The sequence below is a fragment of the Chrysochloris asiatica genome, unplaced genomic scaffold (assembly GCF_000296735.1).
Source record: "Chrysochloris asiatica unplaced genomic scaffold, ChrAsi1.0 scaffold00036, whole genome shotgun sequence".
Classification (NCBI taxonomy): Eukaryota; Metazoa; Chordata; class Mammalia; order Afrosoricida; family Chrysochloridae; genus Chrysochloris; species Chrysochloris asiatica.
In genome coordinates, this window is record NW_006408554.1 from 4434873 (window position 1) to 4454248 (window position 19376).

Sequence of the window (19376 nt, forward strand, 5' to 3'; positions counted from 1 at the left end):
GGTTCTGACCCATAGCGACCCTGTACAGGGTTTCCGAGGGTGTAAATCTTTACAGGAGTAGAAAGCCTCATCTTTCTCCCGTGGAGCGACTGGTAGTTTCGAACCGCGGACCTTAAGGTTCACAGCCCGATTCGTAACCACTACGCTACCAGAGCTCCCTACATACCGCTAAATTCTGCGCAGTATAATATCTAGGTTATACGGTTTATACACCTTAATTGAGTGTCATTAATTTTGAGTGGATTCTGGGTCCATGCAGGTCTTGTGTTAAGTGCTGCAGATTATTAGGCGAATATGACATGATTCAGGCCTTTAAACGATTCTTTGTTATATTATGGTGACCTGAATATTGTTAGGATGCTGGAAACTATAGCATCAGTGTTGCAAATGCCAGCAGGATCAGTCATAGTGGACAGGAGGGTTTGGTGAAGCTGTCAGACTAAGACAAACTAGAAAGAAAGGGCTGGAAATCTACTTCTGGATATTAGTCAATTAAAACCCTGCGGTCTTCAACAAAATACTGTTGAATGCAGCGCTAGAAAATGAGTCCCTAGATTGGAAAGCACTACGCCAGAACAGCAACATGCTAACTTAATAAAATGTTTAATTTTGTTGTTGATAAGGTTTCTAAGAATCAGAGAGTCAGAAGGAACTGGAAAGCTCCACAAAGGACTTTAAAGGAGCAAAGTTTTGGTTTGTGCTAACTATAATCAGCCTAGTTTTCTCACTTTCTAACATGTGGCTCAAGCATACTAGCAGCAATTTCTAAGGCTCCTTAGGTAAATGCATGGCAATGTAAAACTGGCCTTTACATTTAAAAAGGAACAATCTTTCCTTCATTTTGCAAGAGGAACACCAATGTTGTTAATGAATATGTTCAATAAAAGTCCATGAAAATAAGCCTTTCAAACAAAGCTGAGGAGAAACACATTTGCACCAGTCAAAATCTTTTAAGTTTAACAGTTCTTATAAATGCCTGGAAAAGGAGTTTCTCCATAAATCTTATTTCCAAATCAAGCAGGCCTCCAAAAGAATATGAACATAACAAACCTAGGGGGAGGTTAGTGGGGGAAGATCCCAAAATGAAAATATCTTCTTAATGTACCCAGTTATTAATTTTCTTTCTCTCTCTGTCTCTCTCTCTCTGTCTCTCTCTCTCACTCACACTCACACACACACACACACACACACACACACACACACACACACAGTCACAAACATATACACTCCACAATTGGGGACTAAAGATTGGGAGTGCGGGTGGTAGACGTGGAGAGGGAGACGACTCTGATTTATTATAACATATTCGCGGGATTCTACCCAGACCTTGTAAATTTGTCTCCAGGCCATGAGCTGCTGGAGGCCAGCAGGAGGGACGGACAGGTCATGCTTTCCGGACTACCCATTGGTGGACTCAGCGTGGCCAACTCCTTGCCCTTGGTGGACATGCGGTCTTTGGCCCTGCCTTCTCCCTGCGCCCCCATCTGGTGTCTGCGCTATAAGTATCCCGGACCAGAGGACTCCCTCCAGAAGTTCGCTGCGCCTTTCACAAAGAGTTTTCCGCAGCCCCAGGACGGCACGGGGCCGGACATCTCTGAGCTGCAGGCGCCGACCCAGGAGGCACACCCAAGCCAGGGGGCCCTCCGCTGCTGCCCACCGGTGCCCATTGCTCACGGCGTCCTCTTCCTACAGGTGCCCGCGCCCGCCGGGAGCAGCAGTTGCACCAGGTGGCATCCGGGGTGGTGTCAGTGAAAAGCAGCCTGAGGAAGATGCTGCTTTCCAGGGAGAAGGAGCGCCAAGGCGCACTGTATGAGGGCGTGGGGGACCGCATGGATGACTCCAAGCACTCCTTCAAGGTACTCCGGAGATGGGCGGTTGGGACAGGGCTGAAGTCCGGGTGGGGGGCGGTCCTCAGCTTGTCCTCAACTTTGGTTCCAGGTGTCCTTGTTGGCAGGGGAGGACAAGAAGCCTGGAGAAGCCAGGGGGTGAGGGGGTCCGGGGAAATACATCTGGGTGTGCGATAAAGGGAAGCCTCAGAAAAGGGAGATCCTGAAGGCAAAGCTCTTAAAGCGCCCCACACAATCTGTACTTTGTCCTGTTTGAGTTCTTGTTTGCTTGTTTTACCTGTTCCTGCTCTAGGATAGACATCCACAGTTGGAGGCTGTTGTTGTTAGGGGCCCTAGAGTCGGTTCTGATTCATAATGACCCTGTATAGGATTTCCAAGGAGCAGATGGTGGGTTTGAACCGCCGACTTAGTGGTTAACAGACCAGTTTTATCCTACAGCATCATACCAAGACTTCCAAAACAGTACCCTCCACAGTCTGCAGAAACGGACAATTATCTAACATCAAGAAGCTTTGGTGGTTGTCTTAGAACATTTTGTGTTGTGTTCAAAACCAAACAACTAATTGGTCGTATTTCAAGATTTTTGTTGTTGTTGTTAAGTGCCGTCGAGTTGTTTTTGACTCACAGAGACACTGTAGTGTTTCCCAGCCCTCTGTAGTCCGGTTCTTATCCTACATTGTAAATTAGATTTCTATTAAAGAGGATAAGCACTGGACTTCTAAACATAAGGTCATTGGTTCAAACCCACCAGACACTGTTCGGAAACCCGCTACAGGGTCATTGTGAGTCAAAATGGATTCTACAGCATTTAAGAACAACAACATTGAAAAGCTACATTAGGGTTGAGAAACACTCCAGTCTCATAGCATTAGAAGGAAAACAGTGTAGTATTTACAGGGAGTGATCTGGGTGAAACAAGACAAGACTGGCAATTCCTCCAGGAAGTGAAGGGTTAGGAAAGAATTTATGGAGGCCCTTTGAATGCAGATGGTCTTGGGACCATCTGACCTCAAGGCAGCACTATCTACCAGCTGATGGCGCATTCTAGGGGCAGAGAGTATTGGGATGTTCAGAAAAGTGCCATTGGACCACTGATTCCTGCAGACTGTGAGCAAGAGAAGAGGCCTGTCTTTAAATGCTTTACAGTGTTTTCAGTAGTTGTTTACACAACAGTTCTGTTTCACATTCAACAATTTCTACATAAATTGTTTAGTGACACTGGTTACATTCTTCACAATGCAGTATTTGCAATGTTTCCATTCTGATTGTTCTAATTAGAACAGGTCCCTTTTTTAACATTAAACATGCAAACAACAGCAGCAAAACAATTGCCTTGAGTAGATTCCACCTCATGGTAGCCTCATATGTGCAGAGTATGTACCACAGTTTGTTTATCCATTCTTCAGTTGATGGGCACTTTGGCTGTCTCCATCTTTTTGCTATTGTAAATAGTGCTGCTATGAACACTGATGTGCATATATCTACTCGTGTTATAGCTCGTATTTCTTGTGGGTAAATACCAAGTAGAGGAATTGCTGGATCATAAGGTATTTCTATTACCAACCTTCTGAAGAAGCGCCATATTGCTTTCTAGAGAGGTTGGACCATTTTGCAGTCCCACCAGCAATGCAGGAGTGTCCCAGTCTCTCCACATCCCCACCAGCATTTATTGTCCTCTACTTTTTTGATCTTTCCTGTTATTGCTAGTATGAGATGATATCTCATTGTTGTTTTGATTTGCATCTCTCTAATGGCTAGTGATCATGAATATTTCTTCATATGTTTGTTGGCTGCCGGGATCTCCTTCTTGATGAAGTGTCTGTTCATGTCCTGTGCCCATTTTTAATTGGGTTATTTGTCTTTTTCTTGTAGAGGTATTGTGGTTTCCTAAAATCGGGCTGCTAACCTCAGGGTCATCAGTTTGAAACTACCAGCTGTTCTGCGGGAGAAAGATGAGGCTTTCTGCTCCCGTAAAGATTTACAGCCTCGGAAACCCTGTACAGGGTCGCTATGAGTCGGAACCGACTCCATGGCACATAACAACAAGAACATATATTTTAGAAATGAGTCCCTTGTCTGATGTGTCATTGCAAAATATTTTTTCCTATTCTGTGGGTTCCTTTTTACTTTTCTGGTGAAGTCTTTTGATGCACATAAGTTTTTAATTTTTAGTATGTTCCACTCATCTATTTCATCTACTTTGTGTAGTTTTCAAGATGTTTTGTAGTCTGTGTATTCCCTGAATTAGTGCCCTCACATTTGTCCCTATTTTTTTCATTGATAGCCTTCATAATTCTGGGATTCACATAAAGGTCTTTGATCCATGTTGACTTGGGTTTTTGTATAAGGTGTGAGGTGAAGGCCTTGTTTCAATCTTTTGCATATCGCTTTCCAGTTCTGCCAGCACCATCTGTTGAAGAGACTATCACCTCCCCATGTGATATATATAGGTGTTTTGTCACATATGTGCAGAGTAGAACTGCTCCATGGGGTTTTCTACACTGTAATCTTTCACAAGCAGATTGTCAAACTTGTCTTATGAGGTGCTTCTTGGTAGGTATGAGCTGCCAAGATGATTTGGATTAGTAATCAAGTGCTTAACCATTTACTCCACTCAGGACTCTTATGAACATTGTTGTTGTTAAGTGCCATCGAGTCATTTCTGACCCATAGCGACCCTGTATAGGGTTTCCGAGGAGCAGCTGGTGAGCTTGAACCATCGACCTTGCAGTTCAAACCATCTTTGCAGTCTGGCGCATTAACTCACAGCGCCACACCATGACCCCCTTATGAACATTAATTAAGATATTAAAATTCTCTCTGCAAACCCCCTACCACAAATCCCGTTCTATGGTGGAGCCTTAGGTGTTTTGTGAAGTGAGGGGTGCTTATATACATAAAAAAATGTACATATTCATGCATCTTTTTATTTACAAAAATGTTAAATTACAGTATGTTTCACTCTGATATACTCATGAAATATATTTTAGAATATTTTTCAGAACAGTACCTGAGATTCACCTCCCTGTCTTTAGCAGCTTCAGAGTATCCCATTGTAGGATTGTATCATGATTCATTTAACCAGCACCACATTTGGTTTTGTTTCAATGTGTCTCCAAGTAACAAAGCCCCTCTTTTTTGAGTATTGACACATTTGTGGAATACACTGATATGTTAAAATCCTAGCTGGATCAACTGATTTTTAGTTTTAATTTTGGTAGAAATGGCCAAATTTCCCTCTAAACAGGGTGCATCTGTTGATCCTGCCACCAATCCTATGTCTGAGTCAGGTGCATGTGATAACTCACACACACAAATAAACCAGACTTCCCAAGGTAAGTCTGTTTGCACACCCGGGCGGAATATCTACTTTTTCTCCTTAATATACAAATCTTAACAGTGGTTAAGATTCTCAAGAGTTGAGTCATGAGTGGACTTCAAAGATACTAAGATAGCATCTTTGAACTGATATTATAGGACAGGAAGAATATAAACAGGAACATAACTGGAAGAAATACAGAAAATTTGAAATCACACCATAAAGACTGCTACTTCTTTTACTTCTTATAAGTCTGTTCCTATGCAGGGTTTCTAAGGCTGTACATTTTTATGAGAAGAGAAAGACTCATCTTTCTCTATTGGAGCAGCTGGTGGACTCAAACCACTGACTGCCAACCTTGTGGATTTCTGCTGCACAGAGCCTCACCTTTACTCTTTCTATATATCTTTTATCTTTAGTTTTATTTTTGAAGGCAAATTGAGCCGTTTATGTTATTTAGGGCTTTCAGAAGTTACATTATATTTTATTAATTGCAGCAATTCCATATAATTTTGTAGAAATCCTAGTGGTTGGACTCATTACAAAGCAAAATGTTCAACACAGGAGAATTCTGAACTCTGGAGATTCCTTGGTGACTTGCTAATTAAAAATACCCAATGCATACCATATTCTCTCAGGCATACACACTATCTCAGGAATACTAATGAAATCAGAAGATAGTAGAAAACTGAAAAAGATGAGAAGTAAGTGTGGAACAAGAATCATCTGACTGATGCCTTTAACCTTTTCCAACTGCTCAATTTCAGGAAAGTTAGTACTTTAGCATTTCACCTTTCATTTACTATTATCTTTCTGTTTCTCACCTTCCCCCTCCCCTTATTGTTTATATGCATCTCATAGCAAAGCCATATAAGAATATGCTGTTTTAATGTTTGATTTTTAAGAGTTTAAAATGAGCTTTTCTAAAAGTGTTCTAAGCTATGAGGGAGCTTCAAAAAGCTTGTGGGAAATATTTTTTTAAAAATAATGGAATTTTTCCATGAACTTTTTGAAGCCCCTTTATATAATGTTATTTGTCATATAGTTCAGGATCCAAAAGAATCTGAAGTGACAATAGAAATATATATTTAATGAATTTATTAACTTGTCTGAATGATGTGCTCAGCTTACTTTCAGGACATTAAGAAATCTCTTCAGTCTTACTTACCCTGGCAAATACTGAATTCAGAGAATTGAGACTTCTTTAATACATCCAAAAAGCCTGGGTAAAGTGTTTAGCTGCTGTTTTTTTTGTTGTTGTGAATTCAACAGTATCTGCAGACATCTGAATCTAGAACTTGTTCTAAAGTGTCTGTAATTGGGTTTGTCATCACAGCAAATCGCTGAACAGGTCTATATGACACCTTGCAATGTATTCTCTTTATATTATCTCCCTAAGAACAGATCAAATTCAAGTGCTAAAATCCTTCTAAGTAGCTTCAGCTAAAATAAACACTTTCTTTGGCCGGGTGAGACAATGAGGAAGAGTCTAATTTTACAAGAAACTCATAATTTATTACTGAATATGTAAACTTGGAAGTGGTTGAATGTTTATCATCATATCCTGTTATTCACTGAAGCTTATAGAGGATTAAATTTTGAACGTGAGGGGAGAGTTATTGTTGTTGTTGTTGTTATTGTTGTTGCTAGGTGCCATTGAGTTCATACCGACGCATAGCAACCTTATGCACTGCAGAAGGAAACACTGCCTAATCCTGGGCCAACCTCATTATTGTTGCCACACTTGAGCCCATTGATGCTGCCACTTGGCCAATCCATCTCGCTGGGGGTCTTCCTCTTTTTTTCTGACCCTCCACCTTACCAAACATGATACCCTTCTGCAGTAGCTGGTCCCTCCTGACAATATGTTAAAAGTATGAGAGATGAAGTTTGGCCATCCTGGCCTCCAAGGAGCACTCTGGCTGCACTTCTTCCAACACAGATCTGTTTGTTCTTTTGGCAGCCCATGGCACTTTCAATAGTCTCCTCCAACACTGTAACTCAAAAGCATCAATTCTTCTCTTGTCTTCCTTATTCAATGTCCAGCATTCGCATGCATATGAGGTTATTGAAAATACCATGGCTTGGGTCAGGTGCAGTCAGTCCTCAAGCTGGCATCTTTGCTCTTCAACACTTTAAAAAGGTCTTGTGCAGCAGATTTGCCTAACGCAATATGTCATTTGATTTCTTGGCTACTGCCAAGAAATGTTGATAGTCAATCCAAGAATGAAGTCCTTGACAACTTCAATCTTTTCTCCATTGATAAGAATGTTGTTTATTGGTCCAGTGGTGAGGATTTTTGTTTTCTTTACATTAAGATGCAAACTTTGTATTTTGCTTGTTTTCATAAGAAATCACTCTTACATGGTAATCTTTTAAATAAAAATGTTAAGAGTAATACATTTTTATTTAAAAGACTACCATGGAAGAGTCATTTCTTATGAAAACAAGCAAAATACAAAGTTCAAAATGTTGAGATTAGTTTTTATTTATGCCATGCAGACATTCCCTGTATGAATCCTAATATGCTCAATTATTTATTACCCGATTAAAGGACTGGTTAAATTGGTTAAAGATCTATAGAAGCTTGGTCAATAATTATTTACAGTAATTCTGACTTACTGCAACAGGGTTTCCAAGATTTAAAAATTTTATGGGATCAGTCTCATATTTCTCTTGCAACACTTTATAAGTTATATTAAAATGCATTAAGTCCTTTAACATTTCATTTTATTTTATATGTTTTTGCTTTTAAAGTAGCAAGAAATACTCTGGTTATCATTAAAATACAAATTAAAGTTTCAGAGCTATATATTACCATGTACCAAATGTACCTAATCATAGTCTAAAGTAGAATGAAATTAGAATGTATTAAATAATAAATAATCATTTCTTTTGTGCAGGCTTCTGTATTTTACAAGAATAGTCGTTTTACAGTGGCTTTCCTAAAAAGCTGGTCTTATAAGGACATTTTGTTTTTGAATCATGTGAAGAAATATTTTCCAAGAAAATTATTTTAGGAAAATTTCAGGCAAGTGTATTAGTATTTGGCTACATAATTACAAAACTAGTAGGATGTCTGAAAAACCATCTTAGTTTATATGCTACCATAGGTTTAGAAAGAGGTTCCACTCACCACCCCACACTTCCATTTTATTTCTATTCATTTTTAAATCTCTAAGAAACTAACATTCACCAAGTAATCCAGGGATGTTCTAGAATGCATGACAGTTTATATGGCCTCACCTGATATTTCTTTCTTCACTCCGTCTCTTCCTTCTTTATTTCTTTCTCTTCTCTTCCGTCCTTCTTTTTTCCTTTCTTCTTGTAAAAATACCACCTAAAATTAAATATACAAATATACAGCACACATTTAGCTTAAAGCCCTAAATCAAACTCAATGCCATCGAGTTGATTCTGACTCATAGCAACCCTATGTAGGGTTTCCTAGACTGTAAATCTTTATGACAGCAGGCAGCCTCATTAATCTCCCACAGAGTGGCTGGATTTGAATTACTGACTTCATAGCTAGCAATCCAATGCTTATGCCACAGAGTCACCAGGGCTCCGATACATTTAGAAGACATTACATAAAATGAAAGATTAAGAAAGAACTAGAGAGTATTCGCAAAAAAAAATTTTTTTTGGCCTCAGAATTATTTTTTTTAAACTCTAAAAAATATTGAGGATACTAAGAAGCATTTGTTTATTTGAGTTATGTCTATCAATATTTGCCATGCTAGAAATTAAGGTACAAAAGAAATGTCAAACTTTGAGAAAACATAACAATATTCCAGTAACTGTGTGTACCATGATGTCACGAGACTCCTTGAGGCCTCTCAAAAGTTCCGTTGTACACTCATGAGAGGTTGAGAGTGAAAAGGGTTTGGCTAGAAGACAGTGGTGGAATATTTCAGCTCTCATGGAGGCATTATGAAGGGGATGTGATTTGAGAGGACTGTTGGAATAGACAAGTTGGAGAAAGGAAAACAGGTGAACTCCATTTGGTAAACACAAGCATGATGTGAACAGAAAGCACAGCATGTGCTGGAAGAGCATGTTTCCTGGAATAGACCATTTGTGTTCAATTTAGATTCATGCCAGAAATTTGGTTTCAGCCTGCTTTGGGTCCAGTCTGCAATCATCTTTGGCTTTAGCCTTAACTTTATCAATCAAATAGTGAAATGCTTAGTTTACTGTCATTTCTGGCTTGTCCAAACTGGTGTGTGATCAGTGACACCACCCTATTTAAATAGCATAACCATATTAGCAAGAGTAAGGTAATGTCCTTCATGCTTATTGATTGTACCTAAATATTCACTTTTAAATATAAGCAGGAATTCTACATATAACTTTTAATAAAACATTTACCAGTCAGTTGGAGTATAATTAATGAATTTGAAAATTCTTATTTTTATGTATACTGTAAGATATTAATGCTTTCAAACAGTTGAATAAGGATATAGAATGTCAGTTAATACAGATGTTAAGAAAGGGTATATTGGCTAATTTTAGGAAGAATATTATATACTTTGTGAACCAAAATATTTGTAAACAAATAATAATACAAGGCAGAGCCAATACAACATAAGTCATGAAGGCCTTTGTAAAATTTGTTTGCTATAATAACACTGATGACATTAAACACAATTATTTTTAAAGATTAATTTTTAGCAAGTTAATTAAATTCAGTATAAGAGTTTCACAAGAAAAAAAAGTCCTATTTTGTGAGATTAAATTAAAATTAGAATGTCTACTATCTAAACAATTCACCAGGAGGAAAATAATGTCATGCATGATAAATCATCTTCAGCCCAGGTATAATAAAGAAAAAAGTGTCAGAGAAAGATGACACTATCTAAACAGCAATTCTTCTCCCTTACTTTAGTGGAAAAAAGGCATCTGTTTGGGATAACAAATTTACAGACTCATGACAACAGCCAAAGTCCTAACATGCAATGAGTCTGATTTAGAAAATGTCTAACTTTTAAAATCTTTTTATTAGCAATTTAATAATTTAGACAGTGTGAGCAAATTTTTTCTTGACAAAGCAAATCCCTTTGTATCTTCATTATAGTTAATATTTCTCAGATCACATCCTTAACATATATTTGAAATCCTTTCTCAGGGTCTTTATTTTTACAGAAAATAAAGGTATGTCATCAGAAAATTGGAACATTCATTTGATGTACTTGACCAAGCATTTGCTGGTACCTTCGTTTTGTCTGTTAGCATTTTGTCTTTTCCAATAAAATGATTTGCCTTATCATAAATACAGTAAATACTTTGGACAATGATAACCTTTTTATATCTGGATGCAAGTTTGGTATGAACCACAAGGTTGGCAGTTCAAACTCACCAGTTGCTCCTTGGAAACTCTATACAGGTTTGCTATGAGTCGGAACTGACTTTATGGCATTTAACAACAACAACAACAAAACAATTTAATTGTCTAAGTTTTACTTCTACTTGTCTGAAATAACAATTTATATATATATACATCTAGGTGAATCTTGAAAGAAGTACATGTAAATTACAGAATTTCATCAAGAAGAAATGCAGACCAAATGTATGTGATGATATGAATGCCACTCCTTTGCATTATGCTGCAGCAGAAGGTCAAGTGGAGCTGATGGAGATGATCATCAATGACTCCTGCTGTGATGGTATCACAATGTCACAATAACTGCTCCCTACAGTCATTGTCTCATTAGATTTGTTGGGAAATGTAGTAGGAGGTGATTTTGAAGAGTATAGTGTTGTTGATATTGTCAAGTGCTGTTGAGTTGGTTCTAACTCATAGCTACCCTGTATAGGGGTTCTGAGGGTTTTAACTGCCAAACTTTTAGGTTAGTGGTCCAATGCTTACCCTACAACACCATACGTGGAATCCTAAGAGTACACTAGTGCCAGATTATATAGGGCATAGATATCACAACAGCAGATATCTCACTCAGGAACCTGGGTTTCCTTACAAACCAGTATGCCTCATTTTTTCCCCACTGAAATACTGTACAGAAGAGCCCAGATGCATCCCAAGGGATCTAGGGGATCCTGCATGTCATTTTGATGTACTAGCTCTGGTAGCGTAGTGGTTACAAATCGGGCTGCGAACCTCAAGGTCAGCAGTTCAAAACTACCAGCTGTTCTGTGTGAGAAAGATGAGGCTTTCTACTCCTGTAAATATTTACAGCCTTAGAAACTCTATACAGGGTCACTATGGGTCAGAACCGACTCGGCGGCACTTAACAACAACAGCTCCTATAATATTTCTGTGTTACTCTACATTTTAAATTACTTATTGAATAAAATTATTCATGTAAATTACAGATTGTAATCCAAGAAGATGTAGCACTTCTCCCGCCCTCCCTCCCCCACTCCTCCACCCGCATCCCACCCCCAATATACCTAACCTTGTTTGAGAAACTCAATTGTAGGTAGTGGAGAAGGAGGAAGCTCCAAGAAGTTTTAAAGCAGTGAGGTAGTTATGATAACATTTTTAATATATAAAATAATTCTATCAATATGTGTAAAGCAGATTAAAAGTGGAAGACCAATTAAAAACCAATAAAGGTATTTTTGTAGTAAGAGAGATGAGAGCCCACTGAGGGGGTTGTTGAATGAGAAGGGGATATTAAAGAGGCAATTTGCATATAGGGTCAACAGTGATTGATGACAGATTGAACATGAAGTGTAAGTGGCAGAGATTTGAAACTGATATTGAGATTCCTAATTTAGGAAATTAAGCTAATGATATAACCATACTGAAAGGAAGCCATATGAAAAAAAGGAAGGTTTTCGGAGAAAATGAATTTGGTTTTGGTCATACTGCATTTGAGCGGCCCGGAGGCGATCCACTTGGAGATCTCAAATAGACAAGCAAATATAAAAGGAAAGCCACAACCTGTATACAGCCACTGTTACAGGAAGTAGATAAGCAATAGTAAAAGATGAAAACCCTTTGTTGTTATTGTTGTTAAGTACCTTTCAGTCAGTTCCAACTCATAGAATCCCTATATAGGGTTTCCAAAGAGTGGTTGGTGAATTTGAATTGCTGATATTGCTCTTCAAACTAATCATGTGATTGAGTGTTTATCCTACAGCACCACACCAGGAAAACCCTTTAGGAAAGCATAAAATGGATAACAAATATATTTAAGGGTAGATCACCAACATTAATGCTGACATGGTAAAAGAAAAACCAGCAAAGGGATGATGAAGAAGCATCAATGAAGAGGGTGATAGATAGTGGTTGAGTGTTCAGATGTCAAGGGAGAAATTATTAGGATATATGAGTTAGAAAGATCAATTGCCACCAAGAAATGAAGTAGGATGAAGGTCACCATACCTGGAAACAATCTGTAGCTGTCAAATTAATTGCAATGCATACTGACCCTGCAGGACAGAGCAGAACTGACCCAATAGGGTTCCAAGGCTATCATCTTTATGGAAACAGACAGTCATACCTGAACAGCTGACCTTCCAGTTAGCACCTGAGCACCTAACCCCTGTGCTACCAGAGTTCCTAATGGTCATCATATATGTTGTTGTTGTCATTAAGTGCCATCGAGTTAGCTCCAACTCATAGCAACCCTGTATAGGGTTTCCAAGGAGCAGCTGGTGGGTTTGAACTGATGACCTTGTGGTTTCCAGTCCAGTGCTGATCCTATAGTGCCACACCAGAAGTTCATCATTATAGATAAAGCCCTTAAACTAAAAGTCCTTGATGACCTTTCCAAAAATAATTCCTGGAAAGTGATAGAGATAAAGCCAAATTCAAGTTGTTTGACTAGTGATTAAGCCCTGATTTAACTAAGTTTGGTGTGGAAAAGAATGTTGTATGGAGTTCTTTGTCATAATCAGAGACAATGGTCAAGAAATGTGTGTGTGTGAGGTTTTGTTGTTGAAAATGAAAGATTTGGATGAATGAAAGGGGATAGTAGAGAAACAATGAAAAACAAGAAAAGTGGAAAACATTCCAGATATACTAGATGTTCCTGATATTATATTTGAATGTATAATTTTTCCTCTTTCTCAGACACAGTTTAACACTAATTAATAAAGTTGATAAAGCAGAGACTCGTATATATTTTAGAATAGGGTGAAAAGGTACAATCTTAACGTTGGAGAAATAATGTGGTCTATGTGTGGTATGAGGGGTCTCAAGCTCAAGTGTTAACGTAATTTATTAGTTTTATATATTTTTCACTAGCAGTTTTTGAGCAATTGCTATGGGCCAGCCACTCTGTTAAAGTCTTTAAAGACATTATTTCTTATGATTTTTTCAATGATCTTGCAAGATTATGAGAAAACCAAGGCGAGATAAGATAACTTGCACAACTGCTGACTAGCTGTGTGAACTTGGCAAGATTTTTAACTATCCTGAGTCTCAACATTTTCATCTGAAAAAGTCATAGTATTTTGCATGGGTATTAGGAGGGCTAACTAATTGTTATATAGAACCTTGGAAAATGCCTCTCTAGTAGTAGTTACTAATTTTATAAAATCTCACTACCTTACAATGCACACAAAATTTATATTGGAGATAAGATATCTGCAGCAATAAAAGGCTCTGTCTCTTACTATAGGTACACAGTTAGTTCTGTCTTTCTGACAAGGTCAGTGCCATGTATCTATGTAGTCCCTCACAGATCCAATATGTTTCTTGAGAAAGATATATATATATACTTAATGGAGCAAACATAGCCCATTATAATGGCACTTGGCACAGAATTTGAAGAGTATAGTCAGTTAGTAGGTGTTGAATACCAAATCCAATCTAATCCATGTTTTTGTATCCTTTTCTAGTATTGAATGTGAAGGACAACTATGGAAACACCCCTCTGTACTGGGCTGCAGAAAAAAACCAGGTCAAAAGCATTCAGTTCCTTCTCATCAGAGGTGCAAACCCCAACCTCCGAAACAACAACATGATGGCACCACTCCACGCAGCTGTGCAGTGCTGCCACAATGAGGTGATGAAGGTAAGGATCCGAAAGGCTCACCATGGCTAGGCGTGGGCTGTGGCCCAAATCGGGCTCCCTTTGCTGGGGAAAAATGGCCAAGTAGAGCTGCCAAGGCAAATAAACAGTAGCAATTCCACATTGTCATCGCTTCCGATCAACTGATGGTGGTGATTATGATGATGATGATGATGATGATGATGATGCTAATGATGAAAAGAGCCACAGTAATATTTCCAGCCTATATTAAATAGTCCTGAAGTATCAAGCACTTTTCTAAGAACTTCATATGTTTTAGTTTATTCAATTCTTATGTTAAAGAAATATATGAACTAAAACTAATATGCTCATTTTATAACTGAGGAAATAGAGGCACAATGTGCATTAAATAACTTGCCTAGTATCACATAAATAGTGAAAACAAGAGCCAGCAATTTTGTTTTCATCTTTGGTTCCCAGTTAAGGCTTTCTTACTTTGACCTGAGCGATTTAATACCTAAATGGAGGCAGATGATGGGTGACTGCGGAAAAGGGAAGGAAAATTGTGATTTTCTGTTTTGGTTGTAGAACTGGTGGCTTTCTTATGTTTTCTTTTGTCTTCTTCTTTTTATTTTTTTTTTAAGGCATGGGCATGATTTTGGTCAAACAAATGAAATCAAGAGAACAAAAAAAAACAAAAATAAAAATCCAAACAATTTGATGTTGAGTAGACACTGACTTAAGGTGACCCTAGGTGTGTCAGAGTAGAACTGTGCTCTTATGGTTTTCACTGGCTGTTTCTTTGTCAGTAAATCCCAACTTTTCTTCTGAGGCCCCTATGGGTAGACTCAAACCCCCAAACTTTCAGTTAGCAGCTAAGTATTTAGCAATTTGCACAATTCATAGAGTAGACCCTAATAAATGCATCTTCCTGTGTCTCAAAGAGTGTTCTTTCACACACAAGAAAACACACATGTATGCTTAAGTGGAATGCAATTTACAGATGGAACATGTTCCCAGGAATATTGACAAGATAGGTGATTTGGAACTTATGATACGTTTTCCTGTGGAAGGAATATTACAAATGATTTGTCTGTTGTCCCGAGGCCATGTCCAAATCTATTTTATCAATAAGTCAGCAAATAGGTCCCAGAAATACTCAGGAATTTCTCACTCCCGTGAACCAAACACAGATGGCTCAGTCCTTGACTTCGTAAGCCTGTACAGTGTGCACTTCCCCACTGTACCTTGAGTGAAGGTATGAAGCTCTGTCACAACACTTAGCACACACAAATTGTAATAAAAGAAAATTGTGTTTTTCTCTTCCGTTTACCAGTCCTTGAAAAGAAAGAGACAAAGTCTTACTAATCTAAATATTTTTAGTCTTCAGTGTTGTTGTTGCTGTTGTTGTGAGGTGCCTTCGAGTCAATACCAATTCATAGTGACCGTATGTACAACAGAACAAAACACTGCCCAGTCCTGTGCCATTTTCACAATTGCTATGATTGAGCTCATTGTTGCAGCCACTGTATCAATCCATCTTGTTGGAGGTCTTCCTCTGTTTTGTTGGCCCTCTACTTTATCAATGTCTTTTTCCAGAAAACATGTCCAAAGTACATGAGACAGAGTTTCACATCCTCATTTCTAAGACACTTTCAGGCTGGACTTCTTCCAAGACAGATTAGTTTATTCTTCTGGCAGTCTATCACTTTAAATATTCTTTGCCAATACCATAATTCAAATGCATCTATTCTTCTTTGGTCTTCCTTATTCTTTGTCCAGTTTTCACATGCATATGAGGTGATTTAAAATACCATGGCTGGTGTCAGAAATACCTTAGTTCTCAAAGAAATGTTTTTGATCTTTAATATTTAAAGAGGTTGTTTGCAGCAGATTTGCTCAATGCTATAGATATATCCTTTGATTTCTTAACTGTTGCTTCCGTAGCATTAATTGTGAATCCAAGTGAAAAGAAATCAATCTTTTTTCCCTATTTATCATGATGTTGTTTATTGGCCCAATTGTAAGGATTTTTATTTTTAAGTTGCAGTCTTCTGTGAAGTGTTGGTAAATGATGGGTATTTAATGGAATGAATGAATGAATGAATACATGGAAGTACTGGCTGAAGAAGGGAAGAGTTAAGACCTCAGCACACAAGAATATGGGTGAGGGTTCTGTCAGCAGTGGCAGTCACTGGGAAGGTTATTTCTGACAATAGATTTTATTCCCTTAAGTCTACATTATTCATGAGTCAGATGCTGCTTCTGTAACAGCTGGGCTGGCCACTAATGACTGCAGGGGCCCTCAGACATTTTACGTTTCCCCATGGAGTTTCTTGGGAAGGCTCTTTTCATAAACAAATGCCCATCTACTTATTTAATAGTGCCTATGAAAGCATGATTTGGGAATTCAAAGGCAGGAAGCAATATAAAAACTCTTGTTAATTAAAAATCAGAAATCTTCAGACCAACACATAAAGAATGAAAGGTACCATGCAACAATAGAAAAGAAAGTTCAGAAATAAGCCCAAACATGATTTATGACCTAGACTGTGGACATAACAGAGATTTTCCTGGGTGAGAAGAAAAACAGAGTTCTAAGAGAAGTGAAATTGTCTCTCCCTTACTTGATCTTAAATGAGTTGCAAATCTCTGTTTTACCAAACAGGAAGAGAAGGGAGTTTTGGTGTTTACTTGTGTGCTTGCAAGCAATAGTCTTACTGGCCTGCCTCTGTGAGTCATGCTGGTGGGCTAGCCCTTGTCTAAAATTTTAGTGTGCTTCTCTACTTCTATTCTACCAGCGTCCTGCCAAGCCTTCCATAGCTTCTTATATGGTTTTAAAGTAAAAATAATTACACAAGCATCATCTCTCATTCTTGCACAGACAACAGTTGATATGCATACTGTTCCTTGAGGCACATTGACCTTAGGATTATGGAGTAGCCGGGGGTTCTCAGTGGTCTAAAGGTCTTATTTCTTGGGGTTGAACCTCAAATCTCAAGTTGTTCAAGAATCCCATGACACTTCTTAGATTCTCATCTGAGAGATCCTTGGAGGACTCATTTACTAAGCTTCAAGCTTGCCTGGTAATGACTGCATCGACTAGGGTACCCAGTTTAGTTGCTTTCTCTGGGACCCTGTCACATACAATTTATCACAGTTTTTAAACAGATTGTGTTTATGGAAGTACATTAGTAACGCATGAATATTATAAATCTAATGATCTATAAGTAAAAGAAGGAAGAATATCTTCTTTTAACCATTTGTACTTTACTTTGGTAGATTGCTTTATGCGTGAATCTATAACTTCTTAGCTACAGAAAATGAGAGGGCTTTAATTCCACAGAATGAAACCTGTGTTCTCCCTCAGTAATTTCCTTACATACTACATTTCAGTACAATTTTCTTTTTTATGAGTAATACTAATTGTACTAATTGACATATTGTTAGGAGGGACCAGTCGCTGGAGAAGGATATCATGTATGGAAGGGTGGAGGGTCAGAGAAAAAGAGAAAGACCCCCAGGGAGATGGATTGGCAAAGTGGAAGCATCATTGGGCTCAAGCGTGTCAATAATTGTGAGGTTGGCCCAGGATTGGGCAGTGTTTTGTTCTGTTGTGCATAGGGTTGGTATGAGTCAGTACCGACTAGATGGCATCTAACAACAACAACAACTAATTGTAAACTTAATTCTTTATCTGCCACTCATATCAGGCCATTCTTTTAACATGGGTAGCTTTTTTTTTTAATTCAAGGTTTTTAAGAAACTATCTGTTTTAAAAAACTGTTTGTACAGCTTAATTATGATTATGTGCTTCAGCGTGATTACTGTCTTGCTGTAAGAGAAAAGGCCTCTAACAGGCCACGTCAAAGATTTTTCTCTTGGGAGAGACATTGATATGAGATAATTATTGTTATAATGAATATAAAATAAAAACTGATTAAAGATCTATAGATGCTTGGTCAATAATTGAATGACAGCAAACCACATAAGAAGTAAGAGATCTTCAATTAAATTGCATCAGAAAAATTGCATAAGCATTTTATTAGGAATGTTAATTTCTTACATCTTAGAATATAAGAAACTGCTCCAGGTCAAGTTTGAGTCAGTTGAGTTAAGTTATGCCAAACTCAAATGAAACTCTATTTTCTCTACTGAAGAAAAAGACGTTTCAATTGACATTTTCCAGAAGGCTTGCAATTGACATTCTTTCCAGAAGAATGCCATCTAATGGTTTCCAGCTCATAGCAACCCTGTATAGGGTTTCCAAGGAGAAGTTGGGGGGTTTGAACCACCGACTTTTTGTTAGCTGTCCAGTGCTTCACTAGGGCTTCTACTTGGAATCTAGGTAAAATAAAAAGGACTAGGTGGCCTAGGGTGTAACTGGTCCCTCTCCTACTCACATATACTTTGCAAGTCTTTCCATAAATGTGATGTTTTAAAGTTATTGGTTGACATTGTTCACTTAAAAGAGAAGAATTGAGAGAACTATGTTAATGTCTTCCATTCTTAATCTGTATCAATGCCCATAATTCAACATAGCTTTAATCAATGTGATAGTGAAATCAACATTATTTGTATTTGTAAAATTTATTTAGTAGTCATTATATGCTAGATATTTTGCTATATAATCCTCACTTGAGTGAGGAGAGAGAGATCATGAATAACACATGATCCTTGGCATCAGGAAGCTTAAGATATAATATCCTATTTGGACACCTGCAGCTTAGTTTTTGACAGTTATTTTATTTTATTTATTTTTTTCTTTTTAACATAGGTCTTGATTGAGCACAGAAGTACTAATATTAATTTGGAAGGAGAAAATGGAAACACAGCTGTGGTCATCGCATGCTGCAAAGATAATAGTGAAGCTCTGCAAATTTTGGTTTGTACATATTTTTTTTTTCCTTCTTTATATCTTTGTAAGTACCACATGAATAATTCTTGATATTTATAACAATTGTTTCAATTTCTATCCTAAAAAAATACACAAGATAGAATATGTCAGAAAAAAAAGTATTCTATGTGTTTTTAAGTTATATATACATATCTTACATTTACCTGATCCACCATCTTCAAGGAAGGCCTGGTAGTATAGTGGTATAGTATAGATAGATCAGGTAAATGTGTAGTGAGTAGCTCGGTCAACAACAACACGGAATACCGGGTCAAGAGGACTCATGAGTTGGTGTTGGAACTCTGTAACAAATATAAAGGTATGTTTGGAGGTTCAGGGGGTTTATAGCTGGGGAATTTGCAGGAGAATCC

General features: G+C 37.9%; 1 protein-coding gene across 1 annotated transcript in view; it reads left to right on the plus strand.

Moving 5' to 3' along the window:
* TRPA1 (transient receptor potential cation channel, subfamily A, member 1) overlaps nt 1-19376 on the plus strand; it is a 116536-nt gene that overhangs the window by 24468 nt on the left and 72692 nt on the right. The window contains exons 2-6 of the mRNA XM_006860071.1: nt 1325-1576; nt 1693-1856; nt 10673-10832; nt 13975-14150; nt 18886-18993. Coding sequence (XP_006860133.1) covers nt 1325-1576; nt 1693-1856; nt 10673-10832; nt 13975-14150; nt 18886-18993 — 860 coding nt within the window. The remainder of the gene's footprint in view (nt 1-1324; nt 1577-1692; nt 1857-10672; nt 10833-13974; nt 14151-18885; nt 18994-19376) is intronic.